Below are 21214 nucleotides of genomic sequence, written 5' to 3' on the forward strand. Positions count from 1 at the left end.
TATAGTTAAGACTGCATGAAATACACATTATTCTATCTTGGAATTAGAAACAATTTTAAAGTGTACAGCAAAATAAAGAGAGTACTTCAAAGAAAATTCTTTAGCTCTTTCTCAATCTGCAGGTGTTAATTCCAGAACTCTAATGTAGAAATACAGAGTATTCTCCCTTCCTCCTTCTTCCTCCACCAGCATTTATTCACTTTTTCTTGGCAAGGGCTAGTAGACTAACCAGAAGTCTTAAGCTGTAATAAGATGTTTATTTTTCACATTACCTTCTCAGAGCTTGGAAGGAAAAATAACTATTTATTTACTATTTTTAAAGTTTAGAGTCCTTTTAACAGACTCAGTAAACAGTTAAAACAAATATAAAATTCTCATCCACTCCAATAACAACTGAAAAACTATGTTAGAATCCTGGTTCCACACATTATAACTTTAGTGATTGATTTTGAGAGATTTATTTAATCTTTCTGACCTCCATAACAGAGGATAATAATGGTGCCTAACTCATAAAGTCAAGGTAAGAAATATGTCAACATACACACAGAGTGTAATATAGTATCTAGTACAGAGTAAATGCTATGTAAGTGCAGGCTATCATTTTTATTGCTGTTGCTATTAAAATGAGTATAAGCCTAATAAGGTAAAAAGCGGATTTTAGAGTAGACAAAGTTTTGAATAGTGTGCCAAACAACAACTATAATATTGGGCAAGTTACTGAACTTTGTAATAGCCATTTCATCATTTATGGTATATTAAGAATAAATGAAAATGTTTGTAAATCAAATGGCACAGGAAAATGATCAATAAACAACAGTCGTTATTATTTATCATTATAATCAACTTGTCCCTAAACAATAAGTTCTTCTGCTCCAGTAACTGATGCACAGTTAAGTTTCAAAAGAAAACCAGAAAAATACTAATTTAATTTCACTGAAAACCATCAGCAAAAGGAGAACATTCCTATACCCCAAAGGAAAGGAGAGATGGGACAGAATTTACCTCACTTTTATCTCAAGTTTTTCCTAACTCAATCCTCTGACAAATCACAAGGCATAGTTAAGAATGAGTAAGAATACAAAAAAAAAGTTTAATCATGTACACAATTTTAAGAGTAATCACCTCATTTGATTGCTTTACTAAAATAACAGCAATTCTTTGCTATTAAAATTGTTTTTTGTGAAACTTATAAAAATTTTATAAGTACAGGAGTGGCGGGGGTGGATACAGTGGTGCCCACCTATAATCCCAGCTACTCAGGAGGCTGAGGCAGGAAGTTCTTAAGTTGGAGTCTAATCTGGGCAACTTAGCAAAATCCTATTTCTAAATGTAAAAAAAAAAAAAAAAAGAAAGAAAGAAAGAAAAAAAAAAAGCTTGGATGTAGGCTGGGGATATAGCTCAGTGAGAGAGCCCCTCTGGTTTCAGTCCCTAGTTCTGGGGGTGGAGGATTGCAGAAAAGGAGTAACAGAAAAGGAATATAAAAAGGTAGTGAGACATAGGTATGTGTGTGCATGAGTATACAGTAGGGGTGTAGGGGTGTGTGTGTGTGTGTGTGTGTGTGTGTGTGTGTTTGTACAATACATTCACAAGGAAAAGAAAAGCTTTGGGAAGTAGGTGAATAACTGGTAACTGATTTTTATAGAACAAAGCAAAATCCTAATTTAGAAGGAGGGCAATAAAGTATTAGCTCAGAACTGAAAACAAAGGATATTACTAAAAATGAGGCTGAAACAGGGGCTGTGGATGGAAGGCCTCTTTTAGAAGAAGTCTGTCCTGGAAAGAGAGGACTTTTAAAGGCTTTTTAAAAAAGAACAACAAGAAGAAGATATATAAACTAAAATAAGCAGAAAAAGACAAGAAAGAACTCTACATTAAATGGAAATCACATATAACAGCAGAAGTAAAGAGATCAGGTTTTCAAAACTAGAACATTAAGAAATGTGTGATGCTAGGAGTCAAACTATACTCTATCACTAATCAAATCAAGTAAATCCCAGGGCCTAAGTTTCTACTTCTGCCAATGAAGAGGCTGGATGAGATGAGTAGTTCTCATAGAAGATGCGCATCAGGATAACCTTTTAAAAACCACGTGGTGACCCATCCACCAAGGTAAAGACTGCTGGTTATGTGTGTTATAGAAAAGGTTCTCATCACTGAAAAGAATGATCTCAAAAATTATTCCTAATTCAAAACTTTGTACTTCAAAGTACAAATAAATATAACTAAGTTTATTCAGCAAACTTACCATGAGGTTTCCTTTAGACTACCTGAAGCACACGAGGGACAGGAATAAAAAGAATTAACAATCTGAGACTGACCCCACTAATTGATGTTTGTCAAATGAACCAATGTATACACAGTATTGTTATAATTTTAATTTATAACTCAAATTAAACAGGTTTGCTCCCATTATACTAGGATAGGGTAAATTTTTCTTGATATAAAAAGTTCATAATTGGTTTAATAAACTATATAGTATTTGTAAGTCTATATAGTATTTGTATGTCTAGATAACTTTGATATTCCTCAGTGTTCCATAATCATTTTAGTTCTTCTACCACAGAGCCAAAGCTTTAGCTTATTTTTAGTCTGTTTGCATAATTTGCCAAGTAATATGAACACAAACTACAGATACAGTGACAGAAAGAAATAAAAAGGAAAATAAAAAGTCTGTGTTCCCTTACTCCTACCTTCACTACCCAGAGGTAATTACACCCTCTTCTCCAGTTCTGACTTTTAGTGTAACTGGCACAATTCTAGTATTTTGACATTTCTTCTTCAATTACAGCTACATATTTTTTTAGGAAAGACCCAGGGTTTTCCTCACTCTGACAGAATCTACCTCACCTTTACTAACTTTTTTAAAGTTGTTCTTTGTTAGGTCTTTAATACTTGTATAGGCAGAATTAATATTATCAAAATGACCATACTTCCAAAAACATTACACAGATTTAATGTAATTCTGATCAAAATCCCAATGACATTCCTCATAGAAATAGAAAAAAGCAGTCACGAAATTCATCTGGAAAAATAAGAGGTCTAGAATAGCTAAAGCAATCCTTAGTCAAAAGAGTGAAGCAGGTGGAATCACTATACCAGACCTTAAACTATACTACAGAGCAATAATAGCAAAAACAGCATGGTATTGGCACAAAAACAGACTGGTAGACCAATGGTACAGAATAGAGGACACAGAGACTAACCCACAAAACTACAATTATCTTACATTAGACAAAGGCTATCTTTTCTCCAAAAAAGGAGAACAAATGGTGCTGGGAAAACTGGAAATCCATATGCAACAAAATGAAATTAATCCCCTATCTCTCACCATGCACAAAACTTAACTCAAAATGTATCAAGGACCTAAGAATAAAATCAGAGACCCTACATCTAATTACAGAAAAAGTAGGCCCTAATCTACATCATGTGGGATTAGACCCCAACTTCCTTAATAAGACTCCTATAGTGCAAGAATTAAAACCAAGAATCAACAAATGGGATGGACTCAAACTAAAGTTTTTTTTCTCAGCAAAAGAAACAATCTGTGAGGTGAATAGAGAAATCTACATCTTGGGAGGAAATCTTTACCCCTCATACATCAGATAGAACACTAATCTCTAGGGTATATAAAGAACTGAAAAAGCTAATCACCAAATATTATAAAATAAAATAACCCAATCAATAAATGGGCCAAGGACATGAACAGACACTTCTCAGAAGAGAATATACAATCAATTACCAAATACATGAAAAAAATGTTCATCATCTCTAGCAATTAGAGAAATGCAAATAAAAACTACTCTAAGATATCATCTCACTCCAGTCAGAAAGGCAGCTATTATGAAAACAAACAATAAGTATATTAGTGAGGATGTGTGGGAAAAGGTACATTATACACTGCTGGTGGGACTGCAAATTGGTGCAACTAATATGGAAAGCAGTATAAAGACTGCTTGGAAAAGTGGGAATGGGACCACCATTTGACCCAGCTATCCCTCTCCTAGGTGTATACCCAAAGGACTTAAAAACACCACTCTACAGGGACACAGCCACATCAATGTTTATAGCAGCACAATTCACAATAGCTAAACTGTGGAACCAACTTAGATGCCCTTCAATAGATGAATGGATAAAAAATATGTGGCATATATATATAATGGAATATTACTCAGCAATAAAAGAGAATAAAATCATGGCATTTGCACATAAATGGATGGAGTTAGAAAAGATAATGCTAAGTGAAGTTAGCCAGTCCCAAAATACCAAATGTTTTCTCTAATATAAGGAGGCTGATTCATAGTGGGGTAGGGAAGGGGAGCATGGGAGGAATAGACAAACTCTAGATAGGTCAGAGGGGTGGGAAGGGAAGGGAGGGGGTATGGGGTTAGAAATGATGGTGGAATGTGTTGGACATTATTATCCAAAGTACATGTATGAAGACACGAATTGGTGTGAGTATACTATGTATACAACCATAAATATGAAAAATTGTGCTCTATATGTGTAGTAAAAATTGTAATGCATTCCACTGTCATATATAAATAAAAAAATTAATTAAAAAAAAATACTGATGGGGCTGGCATTTTGGCTCAGTGGTAGCGCGCTTGCCAAGCAAGCGTGAGGCCCTGGGTTTGATCCTCAGCACCACATACAAACAAACAAAGGTATTGTGTCCAACTACAACTAAAAAATAAATATTAAAAAATACTGATGTATATAAAACCTTTTAAAGCCAGCCTCAGCAAAAGCAAGGCACTAAGCAACTCAGTGAGACCCTGTCTCTAAATAAAATACAAAGTGGCGGGGGGTGTGGCTCAGTGGTCGAGTGCCCCTGAGTTCAATCCCTGGTACCCCCCAAAAAAGTCTGAATAATTATAATATCTAGTTAATGTATCATTTCAGACAGTGTTTCTTGAACCTCCATTCCATAAAATGAGAAAATCACTATCAGACACCTCTTTTCACCTCCTCTCCTCCTTTTCACTATTCAAATGTTAACAGTGGTACAATTTCTTTCATATCATCAAGGTTTTAGCATTTGTATTCTTTGCAGAGATTGGATCATTCAAGTTTTGTTTACAGATATATGCTAAAAATTGCAAGTCTACAAACATAAAATATGTAAATACTTGTCACTGAAGACACAGGATGTGCGACTAGTTTCATACAAGGAAAGATGCCAGTCTATGGTCACAAAACCAAATACTTGAAATAAAGTGTTCTAAATGTAGAGGCCAAAGGAATCTCCTTTCTAATATTCATCCTCTCAGAAACACACCTTGTTTTTATAGTTCACTTCATTCTGAATAACGACTTTTTTATTCAGCGTCTCATTTTAACATTTCTAAGTGCCTCTTTCTCCCAGTTGATGGGATATTTCTTATTGCCGCTGCCAGGAACATTCTTTCCCTGGCTCCTTACATGGTTGAATTCTAATATCCAAGGTCACAACTCAAGTGTTATCCCCTCACAGAAGAACTACAATTATTCAATCACATTATTTATAGAAATGCTCAATTACATATTAGTCTCCTGTTAGGAGCTTTCCCCCTCAGAACTGCTGTATGCTACTTCAACAAAGTAAAACAGATCCAGGAAAGAGGGACATATAAAGTTGGAATTAAACAACAATAAGAAAAATGGTGTAAAGAAGAGCCACATATGGCCAAATACACACACACACACACACACACACACACACACATGTGAGAGAGAGAGAGAGAGAGAGAGAGAGAGAGAAAGAGAGAGAGAGAGAGAAAGAGAGAGAGAGAGAGCACTTTGCCTCACACTAATCCCCAAAATCAATTCTAAGTACATTAGAAACCTGCATATAAAAGACAGAGCTATAAAACATTTAGAAGACAATCCCTTGGAAAAGGGAAGGACTCAAAAAGCCCAAACTATAAAAGATTGATAAATTAAACTACCATTAAATTAGGAACGTCCATTCATCAAAAACACCATAAAGACAGTGAATCATCCATAAATTGGTCAAAGATGTTTGTAATACATACAACCAATAAATGTTTAACATCCAGATTATAAAAAGAATGTCTATAAATCAATATGAAAAGATCAACTACTAAAAGAAAAGTGGACAAAACCTGGCAAAGAATTTGAGAAGATACATAATATGAAAAGATGTAGTAATCTGAGAAATGAAAATTAAAATGACTGTAAGACAGCATTTTGTAATAGTCTGTTACACTGGTGGCCTCCAAATAGCTACACCTCCCACTAGTCTCTTCACCTTAAATCTAATCTGTTCACTTTAACACGTGGCAAGTTCTGAGTCTCATCTGTAAAGAGACTTGATAGCTTCCATTTTTGTGCTCTGAGAGCCCTGAGCCTTTCGGTAAGAAGTTCAAGGGCTACATGGAGCCAGAGGCCATGAGTAAGCATGAAAAGACTGAGAAAGGCCCAGTCATGCCAGGGTCATAGCTGTAATGCCAGTTCCATGCAGCTACATGAATGACTGCAGGCAAGGTCAGTAGAAAAGCCACTCAGCTTTTCTCAATGCCATTCACAACCTCGTTGTGGAGTATATAGTTTGTTAAATAGCAGTAGATAACTGAAAATATAAGTCAGTTACTTTATGTTTTCATCTTCCAAAAACTCAAAGGTGAGAAAAACTGCCAAATATCCTGAGGGGGTAAAAATCCACTGAACTTAGTCTTTAAGTTTTTTTTTTTTTTAAAGAGCATGTGCCTACCAGGCATTTGTGGTTAGTTAACTAGATTTCATGATATGTATTAGAAGTTTTTTGGCACAAAGAAGAATTACAATTTCCAAGAAAGAACAATTTCCAAGATTCAAGTGATAAAAGCCAGAGTTTAAATCTTCACTACCAGCTATATTGAAATGATTAAAATATATTTATCTAACAGAGCACTACTGTAGCCAACAGTTAAGTTCCAAAGTAGAAAATACCAAAATATGTTAAGTGACAGAGTACAAAACTGCAACTATACAGCTATAGAATTTTAGTTATCAAATATGCCAATAAAAATCAGAAGAATTTCACAAGTACTTATTACTATTTAATTAAGCCTGATTTGAAAATCTGGAATAATTAAGAATGCATGACTGTTAAAAAAGTGTATATAGTCTGATCCCTTCTCTCATATTGGTACCAACTGGCCTATAATAATGGTATAATAATGGCAAAACATACCAACAAGGAAAACATTTAATAAGCTAGTGAAAAGTGATGTGATAAAAAAAAATTTCCCATAAATTTCAAAGCAGGTGTCCTGAATATCAGAATAATGTTGAAGTTAATTTTTGTTCATGGTGCAAAGTAAGGTTCTAAATATATAAGGGTCTTAATCTTGTTTTTAAGTGTCTATTTATTCTATCATCATTTGTTGAAAAGATTGTCCCCATTTAATTAAATTAGGATCTACAGAGTCAATTAACCATATTTGTTAAGGTTTGTTTCTGAACTCAATTTTGTTCCTCTGGTATATGTCTACCATTAAGGTGGTACTGTACTGTCTTGAATACTGTGTACATTTGTTGCCTATTTCTGTATAACAAGTTCCCACAAATGCAGAACCTTAAAATATTATAAATTCAGTAGTACACAGTGTCATAGGTCAGGAGTATAAGCACGTCTTGCCAGGTTCTCTGTTTGGTTTCTTACAAGACTACATTCAGCTGGGCTCTAATTTAAAATTTCTAAGAAAGAATCTGATCCATGCTCATGCAGACCCTTGACAGAACAGAGTTCCTTGTGATGTAGGACTTAAATCTTAATTTTTATACTGTTGGCCACAGTTTATTTTTAGCTTCAAGTTCCCTCCATCTTCAAAGTCACAAATGGTGTGTTAAATTGTTCCCATGCTTCAAATGTCTCTTAACTTCGCCTTTTGTTCCCAGCCAGAAAAAAATTCTATTTATCTCATGTCCTTAGACTGAGCCTATCCAGATAATCTTTTGATTGATTATATATCATAACACAATCATGAGAGCAAAGGTAGAAGAGGACAGAGGTTGTGTTGGCCATCTTAAAATGCTTCTTACTGTACTATAGTTTTAAAATAAATTTTGAAATTGTAAAAGACAATCCTCCACTTCACTCATGCTTCTCAAAATTGTTGTGGTTTCTCTCATTTCTTTGCACTTCCATATAAATTTTAGGATTCTTTTATCAGTTTCCATCAAAAAGTTATCAAAATCTGTTAGAATTCTGATAGGAATCACAACAATCTACAGATCAATTTGGGAAGAAAGACCATTTTAAGAGCATTTGAGTAGTTCATGAATGTGGAACCTGTTTTCATTAATTTAGATTTTCTTAGATTTTTCTTAGCAATGTTTTGTAGTGCTCACTGTACAAATCTTGCACTTCTTTTACTAAATATATTCACTTTTAATTTTAATTAAAAATGAACAAAACTAAAATCGATTTTGACATTTAGATCTTGTATCTTGCAACCTTGTGAATTTGTTAGTTCTATCAGTTTTTTTTTTGTAAATTCCTTAGGATTTTCACATGTAAGGATCTCATTATTTGAGAACAACCACAGTTTGAATTCCTTTCCACTAACTTAATTCCAGGAATTTATAGAAAATTTGTTCTAATACAGTTTTCTCTCCCTCCCTTTCCTTTGTGCAAATGTGTGTGTGCGTGCACACACACACACACACAGCATCTGTCTTATAAATTTACTAATATACTTTTATAATTATTATTCTATTCAAGTATCTTTAAAATAATTTAAGAAAAGAGGAAATACATAATTGCCTTTATTGGTACTCTTTATTTCATTGCATAGATTTAAGTTATTGCTTTATGTTATTTCCTTTAATTTGAACAGACTTCTATTGATATGTAATGTAAAGCAGGCACACTAGCAATTCTCTCAATCTTTATTTATTTGGGAATGTATGTCATGTTCACTTTTTAATAATAGCTTTGCTGCATTGCCAAGAAACTTTTTTTTTTCAGTTCTTTGAATATGGCGTCCCACTGTTGTATTCTCCATGGTTTCTGATGAAAAGTCAGCTGTTAATCTTATTCTTTTTATCTACAGAACTCTCTTGCTGTGAGGAGCTTAATAGTATAAAGAGCATGACATCATCTTACATTTTTGGTTTTTAGAAGTATGGTGTAGCTTCTTGAACTGACAGTACAATCTGGGCTTGCTGAAAGTGGTACTATGACTCAAAGGTAGTTCGGTATTAAAATAGTTGGAATTAAGATATATGTTACATATTACATACACATTAAAATGCATAAAATAAAATTAGAATTAAGATGCCAAGGTGCTTTATCACTACATGACTATTTAACTTTATAATTAAACAAAAAGTCTCATTAGCAATACCACATTCCAACAGAATTATTATTATTATTATTATCATTTATCTATTTTGACTTTTCCTCATGTGCAAACTTTAAGCTCAAAACTGAAGTTACCTCAGTCAGAACTCTTAACTCATCTGAAACAACTGTTTCTAGGTTGAACAGTAATGATGTTTTTTAGAATGTTTGCAAAAATCTTTAGGATTTTTAGGATTTCTACTGTTCAAGAGGAAAGATAATGCTCTAATACATTATCTATATTTTGATACTTAATGCGAATACATTGATCACTTCTACAATGTCTTAACACAAAGTTTATTTTGCATTCACCTAAATATTGAAGCCCATACAGATATAAAAAATACCAGTTGCCAGAAGGCAAGGAATGTGTCTTTAGAGCTTGTTTTACATCAAAACTGGTAAGACTCTGAATATTCATTTAATCATATAATACTACTAAGTGATATATGTATGAATAAATACATATTTGTGTGATTAATACATATATGCAAATGTGCAAAATATTTTACATTTTATCAATTTAAAGTTTTTATGGGTCATCAAGTCACTTTTATTGTAAGAATTATAAATGATTTAGTAAAGGCTTATTAAGTGCTTTTCAAAAGAAATGAGTAACACACATCCCATTTGATTTTCATTGAGTAACAGAGCAGTGCATTTTCTTTACCATTCCTCTTATGCTTTTTCATATAACCAAGAGATTTCCCACTGACCTATTTAAGGTAATTATTCCCGGCTTTTGAGACCCAGGAAAAAAAGAAAGGAAGGCAAAAGACAACAACACAATCACATGCAGTATCTGCAAATTTATTTTAAAACAATATTACATACTGTGTAAAAAAAGCAAATGACTCTTTTGACATCTTGTTAGTCCATTAAAACAAAACAAAACAAAAAAGGGTAAAAATACAGATGCTTACCTGTTGTTCCTGCGTTTTAGCAGCATTAAGTTCTGAAAGAGACATGGTGAGCTTCTCCTGCTGTTCTGATAGGTATTTCTGATAGAGACTTAGAAGTTCTTGGCATTCTCTGTACTGTAGCTGAAGAGGTAAGATTTCAAATTAAGGGAAAAACATTTAAAAAATGGATCCTAACTGCATAATCAGTGCTACTTTTCAGTTTTCAATAAACACAGGTAGAAATGTAACAATATTTAGTAACAAAAAAGGTAAATATATAGTCAACAGATGGAAACAATACACATATTTCCCCCCTAATCATAAAACAACAATTCACAAAGAGGGTAGCAATGGTCATCCCATGAAAGAGAAAATTATTTCTCATGTCTTTAGATTTGAATAGATAAAAACAAATGCAGATACATGCAAAATAAACTCCTACCTTATGCCATGTACAAAATAAAATGAAAATATATCACTGATCTAAATGCAAGAGTTAAAACTATAAAACTCTCAGAAAAACACAAAAGTACAACTTTTGATGTTAGATTAGGTGATGATCACTTCAAATCATGAGCACTGCCCCCCCCGAAAAAAGATTAAAACTGCACTTCAATATTAAAAACCTTGTGCTTCAAAGTGTAAAAACATGGAAAATATAATCCTCATGATGAGAGAAAATAGTTGGAAATCATATATGATAAAAGACTGGTATCCAGAATATATAAAGACCTCATTGGAGACCTCTTACGACTCAACAATAAATTATTAACCCAATTAAAAAATGGGCAAAGGATCTGCACAGATTTCCAAAAGAATATATAAATGGTCAAAAAGCACAGAAAAAAATGCTAAACATAATTATCCATTAAGAAAATAAGAATCAAAAGCAAAATTACATGCACTAAGATAGCCACAATCAAAAAGACTAACAAAAGGGAATGGTTAATCGAGTGGCTAACAAGGATGTAGAAAAAGTGAAACCATTCAACATAGCTAATGGGAATATAAAATTGTGTTGCCATTTTGGAAGACAATTTGGTAGTGTTTCAAAAAATTACACACTGAGCTTCTGTATACTCTCAAAAATATACCCAAGAGAATGAAAATACATGTCCACAAAAAATCTTATACATGCATATTCAGAGCAGCTTTATTGGTAACAATGAAAAACAAAAGCAACCTTGATGTTTGCCAACTAATAAGTGAATAAACAAGGTGTGAACTAGATATATAATGGAATATTATTTGGCCATAAAAAGACTTGAAATACTGCTATTTGCTGAAAATCTTGAAAACACCGTGTTCAATGAATGGGGTACACAATAAAAAGGTGCATTTAATATGATTTCACATATGTGAAATATCCAGAATAGGCAAGTCCATACAAATAGAAAGTAGACTGAGGTTGCAAGGGCTTGGGAGAGATGAAATGGGGAATAACTGCAAGATATGGGGTTGGAGGAAAAGATAATAAATATGTTCTAGAATGAAACTATAGTCATGTTTGCACATCTTTGAGAATATATTCAAAAACTTTTAGTTGTACACTTGAAAGGGTGAATTTATTTTCTGTAAATGATATCTCAATCAAGTTGTTATAAAGAGCAAAGTAGAAATGATGACATTGGTAAAAATAATTATTGCTTAATTTACACAGAAAGTTCCTAACATATTAAACATAAAGGGATTATAATTTTTTATTTAAAATTTGATTTTTGTGATTTATTTTGTTTAACATCAGATAAGTCAATGTGTCATTAATCAAAGCATCACCTGGGAATTTTCTTTATAGTGTGGTATAAAGAACATGGAAATCTACCTTGGGGTATCCTCTCTCACAGTTCCTAAAACTTGAAAAATGCTGAACATGAAAATAATCAAAAAGTCACCTAACTTCATGACCAATGTCTGAGAGACATGTTTCTAGCCAAGACACATCTCATTCTGGTAATTTTCTCCCCAGGCTCCTTTTTTCTTCAGATCATTTTTGAGTCTCCCTCTTAACACTTACTTATGTATGCTGTTGGTGTAGGAATTACTGTTCAGTGGGATTATTCTATATAAATAATTTTACAACGGGTCATCATGATTAAGGGTGGAAGTAATATTTCTTAAATGTCAAAAATGGTGACTGCTTTCAGTATTCCTTAACATTTTCATAACCTATTCATTGCTTCTGGGCAGATTCCTATTCTAATAACTTTTCCCAATCATAACTGCATAAAAATAACCAATTGCTTCATTATTCTCATTATTAACCTTTAACAGAAAAGGAGCCAAAGATGGCTTATAAAAGAGGAACTGATTCACAGTGAAAGGATAGGTTACTATGCTTAGAGAATACATTAATTAGAAGAGCCTGTTGAATACCTGGTATCTTAACAACAGTAACAACAATAGTGTGAATGGTGGTCTAAATAATCTAATAGGTTTTCAAAGTTAATCTATGTTAGACAGGCTGGCTTTACATTTCCACGATTTTTGTCAGCAAGCTTTTTTAAAAAAGGAATGATTTGTGGTGATCCCAGGAGTCTCTACCAGCCATTATGTATATAAAAAGAATTTTTTATTCTAGCTGTTACATAGGCAGTAATGTTTATAGTAGGTGAACATATTAGCCTGGTCACAGAATATGAATTTTACTCTGGAAAAATCAAGCACAATTATACAGCCTAGGAGTTAAATGTCAGCGTTTCAGACAAATTATAGGCAAATTCATTTAAATACATGCCATGTGGCAGAATATAAAAACAAGTAGTCTTATCCTCATCAGTTTTTTGTGTCTTTCCTGATTTTACCAGATTTCAAAATGACCTGCTTTTCCTTCCTCCTTAACACAATGGGACTGCAGTTCTCCATGTGGAGAGAGAATAATAAATGCTAGGAAAATGTGGGTAAAATGCTCTCTTTACTGATTTGGGGAGGAGAAGGGTTGTTAATGAAAAGAAGACATATTTGACTCAATCCTGGCCAAATGACAGGAAAGATTATGTAACAGATAGGGAAGATCAAACCTAACAAAAGGTGTACACTAAAATTAAAACTGGAATCTGTCTAAGCACCATTTAAAAATCACCATTTGTGATAAGTAGTCATCACAATCTCTTTGAATAAAGGCTTCATAGCATAAAATAAATAAATAAAACTTAATGTTAACATCACATGAAGACCTAAACATCCAATTAATTAACTGAAATGGCTATAGAAAATGATCATTTTGTAAAGTTTAAAGGTTTAACTCTAAAATATATTACATAGAAAAATAAAACAATGTTGGCACAGAATGAATGGGGAGATGAGAGAAATAATAAAAACTGTGTAAAAGAAAAATCAGAGGTAGAGGGAAAAGGAAGGACCAGAGCCAGGGTATACTACCAGTCAGCTGTCATGGAAGAAGAAAATTGTCCTAAACTGGAAGAATTCCTCTGGCCCAGCAGACTCCACCCCCATGTGCTGCGCCACTTTACCCTTGTCTCCAATGCTTGGGATACTTGGGTTTGGAACTTAGTAATGCTGACTTAATACAGAACCAAGAAAAGACAGGCATTTGTGAGAGGAGAAAAGTAAAACATAAAAAAAATCTCCTTTATTTGCAACCAAGATTACTTATAAAATAGCTGAATCCTATTATGAGACAGGGAAAGTACAAAATGAGTTTCAAATATCTTATGATGCTAATGCAAGAAAATGTCCAAAGACAAATAGATGGGGGCTCATTAAAGGAATAGGTGCTAGCCTAAAGGAGATTCTCATTAGCCAAATTTGAGACAACTTATACACTGAAATAATAATCTGCTAATTAATACCAAATTGAATAAATAACACACCAGCTCATAGAAATACTTCAAAAGGGGAGAAGAATGGAAACAAAAAAAAATGCAAGTCCTCTTTACAGAAGAATTATTAATATTTTAAATGAAAGCAACAGATAAATCCAGAATATGGGAAATTTTACAAATATTTAGTCTGAAAAAAAAGCAAAAATCTGTACAGAAGAATACTAGATATTTACTTAAAATGAATTTTAAAAAATTATCCCAATATAATAATGAATTCAGGCAAGGATCATCAATGGACACCAAAGCATTAGATGAAAGGTTAATAAATAAGATATTCAAATGGTATCAATATTATTTACTTACAGCAAGGAAGAAAATATACCTTTAAAAATGGTAAAATCTGGTGGTTATGCCTAAACAAATATCAATTTAGAATCACTAACAGTGGAAAAATGGAAATCATATATCTTCTAATGTACGAAGTAAGCTTTCAACTAAGAAATAATCAATAAATATGTTTAATTGGAATCTAATGAAATCTGTAAACCTAAACCCTACTTCACCAAAATAAGAATAAAAGAACAAGTTAAATTCTCTCTCTCTTTGTCTCTCTGTCACACATACACACACATATACACACATACACACAAAAAAATCCAGAATGTGGTAAAATTTCCAAAGCGATTGGCCTGAATTCCTCAACAAGTCAATGTCACATGGGAAAAGGTTTGTGATGAGAGGTCCATTCTTGATGAAAAGACCAAAGATACAACCAAATGCAACCCATGAATCATGACTGAATCCTGGTTCATGAGAAAAAAGCTATAAAAGATTCTTGGGCCAATTAGGAAAACTGGAATATGGACTCAGGAACAGTTGATACTATGAAATTACTGCTAGATTTCTTAAGTATCATCATTTAGTGTATAAAGTGAAATGTTTTTACTTTAGGTTACAAGTCTAAAGTATTTAGGGTTAACATGACACCTGTTATTTTCAAGTGGTTCTGAAAAAAAGAAAGCAAATAAAATTTTATGTGTAAATTTATAAGTAAAATATATTCATATATAAACTTATATATTACAATTATGTTTATATAAATTATTTATAAACAAATATAAATGTATATGTGAAAGGAAACAAAGTATATAGTTAAATATCAATAATTGTGGAATCTAGGTATATGGTAACTCATTGCAATATTCGTCAATTTTTCTACATATTTAAAAATTACTGTAATAAAAGGTCGCAAAAAAGCTCTTGTTGTTGTTGTGTTTTTGTTTTCCTACTATTACTCAATCTCTCTTGTTCTTCCAACTTCTACCATAAATTAATATGTGAGAAGTGGAAATGTAAGCATCAGGTTAACTCCTAAGAACTCTCTCCAACTCTTTCCTTCTTGGCCCTTAAGTCAGGTGACAACCTGTTACTGTCTGCTCATCACATGATCTGAAGATATATTCAATAGAACCTGTCCTTTGAGCCAGAAAGAAGCACATGCAAGGCAACAATAAAAAGGTCATGCAAAAAAGGGCTTATCAAGTTTTCTCCTAGTCATTTAACAAATGCTTTCTGAATACTGTGTAACAGGCCTAAGTAGTACAAGGCACTAATATAGCTGAAGAAAAGGACAGACTGAAGTGTCCTGATTCAAACATTAATTCTGGTACTTGGTAACACTTTAACTTTGGGCAAGTAACTTATACAACAGAAAATGAGTTCTTGATAAAGTCAAACCTGGTTCCAAGATGATGTGGTTAGCAGAGTTGGACAAGAATTTCTTAAACTGTGATCTGTGCAGAAGTACAGCCCATTGATAAAAGTCCAATGTCAAATTAGAATATTTAACCAGCTCCTTTTGAGTTAAGTCTTTACCTTGTTTCTTATAGAGTTGCAAAGCCAGATGGGGCAAAAACTGACTTGGAACTGAGATGTGAAGGTATTTAATTCTGTTTTGCTCTAGGTGTTTAGGGACTGTGAGTCTTCAGGGAACCATCTACACAATGGAAACCCAATAGAACATATATTTGAAAGTTTATATGCAGATATCCTAAAAAGCAGGCTATCAAAGTGTCAGATTGATCAGTCCTTTGATTTCTTTTAAAAATAGTTTTCTTGTAACATAATACTATAAAAGAATACAAGTTCTCAAGTATTCACTGTAAACATTAAAGAAAAGGTTGCAAAAGCATTTCTACTGAAAGCCATGCATTTTTCCTTGCTTCTAGCCTGCTTAAACATTTCTCTTTTATTTTAAATTACCATATTTCAACAAGAACCAAAGTAGAACTATTTCCCCATTTGGAAAGGCTACTTTAAATCAAATCAGCCATTTATGAGCTGTAGGAACTAGCCTAGAATCATGGAAGAAAAAGCTATCATAACGCTTTGCCTGTGAAGTTTCTTTGTAAGGTAAACTTCGTAAACAATGATCAACACTTTAAAATTTCCAATTTCAAAAAGGAATTCCTGATAGTGCAGACCAATAAAATCTGTCTATATGCTAAGCTCTCTCACCCTGAAAGGTGCTCAGTGAGGTTGTGTGAATAATGCTTTGTGAGTTTTACAAGCCCTGGCCCTGAGGAATAGAGCTCCTTGGAGAGGCATCATCTCATTTTGTTCCCCATCTTCAAGAAGAGATTTGTTCTTGCATTAAATTAAAACTCTTCAAGAGCTTTCAATTTTAATGCATGTGATACCTGTTCTCTCTTCATAGCCTATATTTGTCTATTTTAACTATTTATGCTGCTGTGTGGAATCATTCATTTCTGAGCAGAAATGTAAACTGAATTTAAAAGGTCCAAACTAAGTAACCAAGTGGCATTTTGTGTTCCTCAAATATTACATCTTCCAGCTACATCATTTTTGTGTTTGTCATCTCCCTCTTCTTCAGATTCCTTATTAGCCTTCTCTTCTAAGAGACAGATGGTACTACCATCCTCTATCTCACAATTAAATGATTATCACCAGGAACAGGTGCTAGAATATCTATAGATGACTCAGTATTATAAACTATCTGTGTGTATGGTGCCTCTAAGCACTTTAAAGATATTGGTTTTAATTCTCATAAAAAAAAACCCTCATGAGGTACTGTTATTAGTCTCATTTTACAAATAAATCTACAACACAGAATAGTTAACAACTGATGCAAGGATATTTTGCCAATGAGTTGGGATGTGGAGGACACCAGTGTTTCTTAAAATGTAATACACAGAGGAATCACCTGTGGATTTTCTTAGCGGATTTTGATCTAGTAGATCTCAGGTGGGCCCAAAACTATATTTCTACCAAGCTACTAAGTGATGCTGATGTTACTGGTCTAGGCAGCACACATTGAGTGTACAGATCATCTCTGAGAATTCTATTCCATATCAGTGGGAGGAGGCCCCCCCATTCCTTCATGTTGAAGTACCATGCTTTATCAGATTCCTTTGCTTCTTCCTTTTAATCCATCCTTAGATGCTTGTGGGTTTGTTTTATCTGTTTTGGTCAACTGTTTTTGTTTGAGAAGAAAGCACGTAGAAAACAAAAGATGAGATGCAAAATAACCCATTTTCTTCCTTAAAAGGAGACTATATTTTGAACTTTCAAAGTGGTATAATATTTCTACTGAGGTTGACTACAGAAATAATAATAATTAATAAATATCACTAATAGGGCTTAATAATTTATACTGGGGAAAGAGTCCATGGGAAAAAATAAACAATCACATTTTTCGTCTCTTACTTTCAAGTAGATATCTACCTTTTAACTTTCCTGGGCATACTTTAAGTCTAAGTTTACAGCATGATTCATGAATTCAGCCCAATGCTGCCAGACCATTAGCTATGGCCTTTGGGAACAACATTCTCACACCAGAATTGCATAAATTTTTTAATGCGGCATTGAAAATATCACCTAATATTAATAACTCTAAGTAAAAAAAATCAAATTCCTTAAAATAGTATCAATACTAGAGTGAAAGGGAAAAGAATACTTATACAATGGAATCATATTTAACATATTAAGGTCAAATTGGAAAAAGTAGTAAGAATATCTCATTATTTTCCTCTTTGAAAATGACTGAGACTACTGAACACAAATATAAATTACTGCTCAAAGAAAAATTAAGTAACTTCAGTGTGGAAGTTTATTATCTAAACTCAGCAAATGCTACAAAGGCTGAAGGTAATAAAGCATTTTATGAACAACTTCATTTCACTGGTTCCTAATATAATTGAGCTTATATGGACTATAATATTAAAAAAATTGAATGATATTAAAAAAATTGATAAAACACCAGATTATTTGCCTGACCCTGCATTCAGGAAATGTTATAAAGATCCAAAAATACTCAAGGAGAAAAGTTTTCCAGTATTACTAAGATCAAGAACTTAAGTTTTTGATTTACTGTTTTACCACTATTGACTACAAACTAAATTAATCCAAGAAGCAACATTTAAAAGAACAAGCCTCAAGGCCTTGGATTTTATTATATTAGATCAACAACAGAGATTTAGACCTACTAAAAAATTCAAAGTAGTGAACAGAATAGTTAAAGTCAATGATTTCTATTCCAGTTTTTAAATATGTGGGTGTGTGACTGCTTAAGCAAACCTGCTAGGAGGCAGAACATTTGCACATTTAGTCTCTGTCTAGTGGTGATTTTTCTTAAAAAGTAAGTCTGAGTTAAATCAGCTCACCCATTTTTACAGTAACATGGAAAAACATTTTTCTTTTGGACTAAGGCAAGGCATGTAAATACAACAGGATGTATTCAGAAAGTGGAGTTCATGTTAGCAGACAGAAAAGAAAATGTAAATTAAAAATAAAATAAATGTAGTGGATTTTTGATTCTAGACAAGATGGAGTAATATAGTGCTCCCTATTCCTCTTATTAAGTACAGCTAAAACTCATGGATATCACATACAAAACAAACATGACTCTGAAAAACAGAAAGAAGAAGGCAAACTGCCCAGGGGCATTAGATTAAACTTGTGCAGGGACAAGACAGCAGTAAGTAGCTTGTTTTTTGTTTGTTTATTTTTGCTTCATTCCTGTAGTGGGAGTTGGAGAAGAAGTCAGTCAACAACCCAGAAATGTAAAGACAGGGAAAACAAATAAATAAAAGAAGTACACCACAGAAAAAACAGCAACCCCTACCCCTAGACTTTTAGGAATCCCTTCACTGTGCCCATTTTTTTTTTCTCTCTCTCTCTCGAGAGTGATATCAAAAAAGACTGAATTGGAGCAAAGAACTTTAATCCTGACTTTTGCCTTTACCCTCATGATTGTCAGTGGAGGCTTCCTGGGGAACCTGGGGTTCTATTCCCATCTAATATGGCTTTAACGAATGTCCCTCTTTGCAAGGATAGGATGGGAGGAAGCTAAATGGGAAGACAAGACTTTCATTGCTAATAAGCAGCAAACAGTGAAAGCCATCTGGGAAGCACCTGCCCTTTTCAGCCAGAGTAGTATCTGCAAAGACCTAGTAGATAGCTGAACTACCACTCCTCCCACTCCCTGCCCCCAATAGCTACAAGATGCCCAATCACAAGTGTCAAAGAAGAACAAATAGGTACCCTGAATTTTTACCCCAAAATCTGGAAGCAATAAAGCAGAGCCTTTTCTTCATTGATTGGTGTATTGCTAGACTGGTGTATCTGCTAAAAGAGATGATGTAAATGAGACTATAACATAGTACTCCAAGTGTCCAGAGCACAATTAAAAGCCATATGCTATACCAAGAACCAAGATAGTATCAATTTGAATGAGAAAAGATAATCAACAGAAGCCAATACTGAAATGACACAGATGTTGGAATTATCTAAAAAGATTTTAAAGCAGTCATCACAATATATTTCAATGAGTAATTATGTACGCTTGAAACAAATGAAAAACTAGAATGTCTCAGCAAAGAAAAAGGAGATATAAAGAACAAATGGAAACTTTAGAACTGAAAATTACAATAACCAAATTAAAAAGGTTATTGGTGGGCTCAACAACAGAATGGGGAGAACATGGGAAACAATGAAGTTAAAAATACAATGATAAAACATTACCCAGTATGAACAAAAAACAAAGTAGACTAAAAAAGAAACAAAACAACAACAAAAGTAGAGCCTAAGGGACCACTCAGACTATAACTAAAGTTTTAATGTCTATGTCATTGGAATATTAGGGGAAAAGCAAAAAGAAGTAGAACTGGAAAAGTATTTGAAAAAACTAACAGCTAAAAATTTCACCAAAAATTTGGCAAGAAAAGCTGAACAAATCCCCCAAAGGATTATTCCATTGAAATTCATGTCAAGAAACATCATAATCAAACTTCTGAAAACTAAATACAAAAAAAAAAAAAGTAACAGCAAGAGAAGCAGCACTATTTAAAGGGAAAAATGTAAAACAACATGAATTTCTCATCACAAAATAAGAAGGTCAGAAGTAAGCAGTAAAACATTATTTCAAGTGTGAAAAGAACTGTCAACGCAGAATTTTATACCCAGCAAAAATATCCTTCTGAAACAGCGAAATTAAGAAATTATCTGGTGAATGACAACAATGAATTTATTGCCACTATATGGAGTTAAAAGAATGGCTGGGGGCTGGGGATGTGGCTCAAGCGGTAGCGCACTCGCCTGGCATGCGTGCGGCCCGGGTTCGATCCTCAGCACCACATACAAACAAAGATGTTGTATCTGCCAATAACTAAAAAATAAATATTAAAAATTTTCTCTCTCTCTCTCTCTCTCTCTCTCTCTCTCTCTCTCTCTCCCTCTCCTCTCTCTCTCTCTCTTAAAAAAAAAAAAAAAAAAAAAGAATGGCTAACTCCCTAAATAGAAAGGAACTGAAGAAGAAAGGTATTTTGGAACATTAGGAAGGAAGAAAGAATAGAAAGAGCACAAATATGAATAGATATTTTCCTTCTTCTCTTGAATTTCCTAAATTATGTTTGACAGGTGAAATAAATGAAATTATATTTCCTACTATCTAATGTAGGTAAGGAAAAAAACTTATAACTACAGAGTTAGAAAGCAACTGCATCTAGAAACAAAAACTTTACTCATATTTAGGTATATCTTACTTCCCTGAAAAGGTATATTGCCACAATGATAGTTTAAAATATCCTCAACTCTCACAATTACCATCTCAATACATTGTTACTTCAGGTCTTGGCCCTCAATAAATGTTGAAGGAATGAGTAAATGAATAGTTGTTTTCTAAG

General features: G+C 33.3%; 1 protein-coding gene across 5 annotated transcripts in view; it reads right to left on the reverse strand.

The window, feature by feature from the left end:
• Positions 1-21214, reverse strand: part of Kiaa1328 (KIAA1328 ortholog) — a 249069-nt gene that overhangs the window by 142321 nt on the left and 85534 nt on the right. For all 5 annotated transcript variants that reach the window (XM_076836586.2, XM_076836585.2, XM_076836589.2 and 2 more), the window contains one exon: positions 10252-10379. In XM_076836586.2, coding sequence (XP_076692701.2) covers positions 10252-10379 — 128 coding nt within the window. The remainder of the gene's footprint in view (positions 1-10251; positions 10380-21214) is intronic.

Source organism: Callospermophilus lateralis, chromosome 17 (genome assembly GCF_048772815.1).
Source record: "Callospermophilus lateralis isolate mCalLat2 chromosome 17, mCalLat2.hap1, whole genome shotgun sequence".
In the NCBI taxonomy this organism is placed as follows: domain Eukaryota; kingdom Metazoa; phylum Chordata; class Mammalia; order Rodentia; family Sciuridae; genus Callospermophilus; species Callospermophilus lateralis.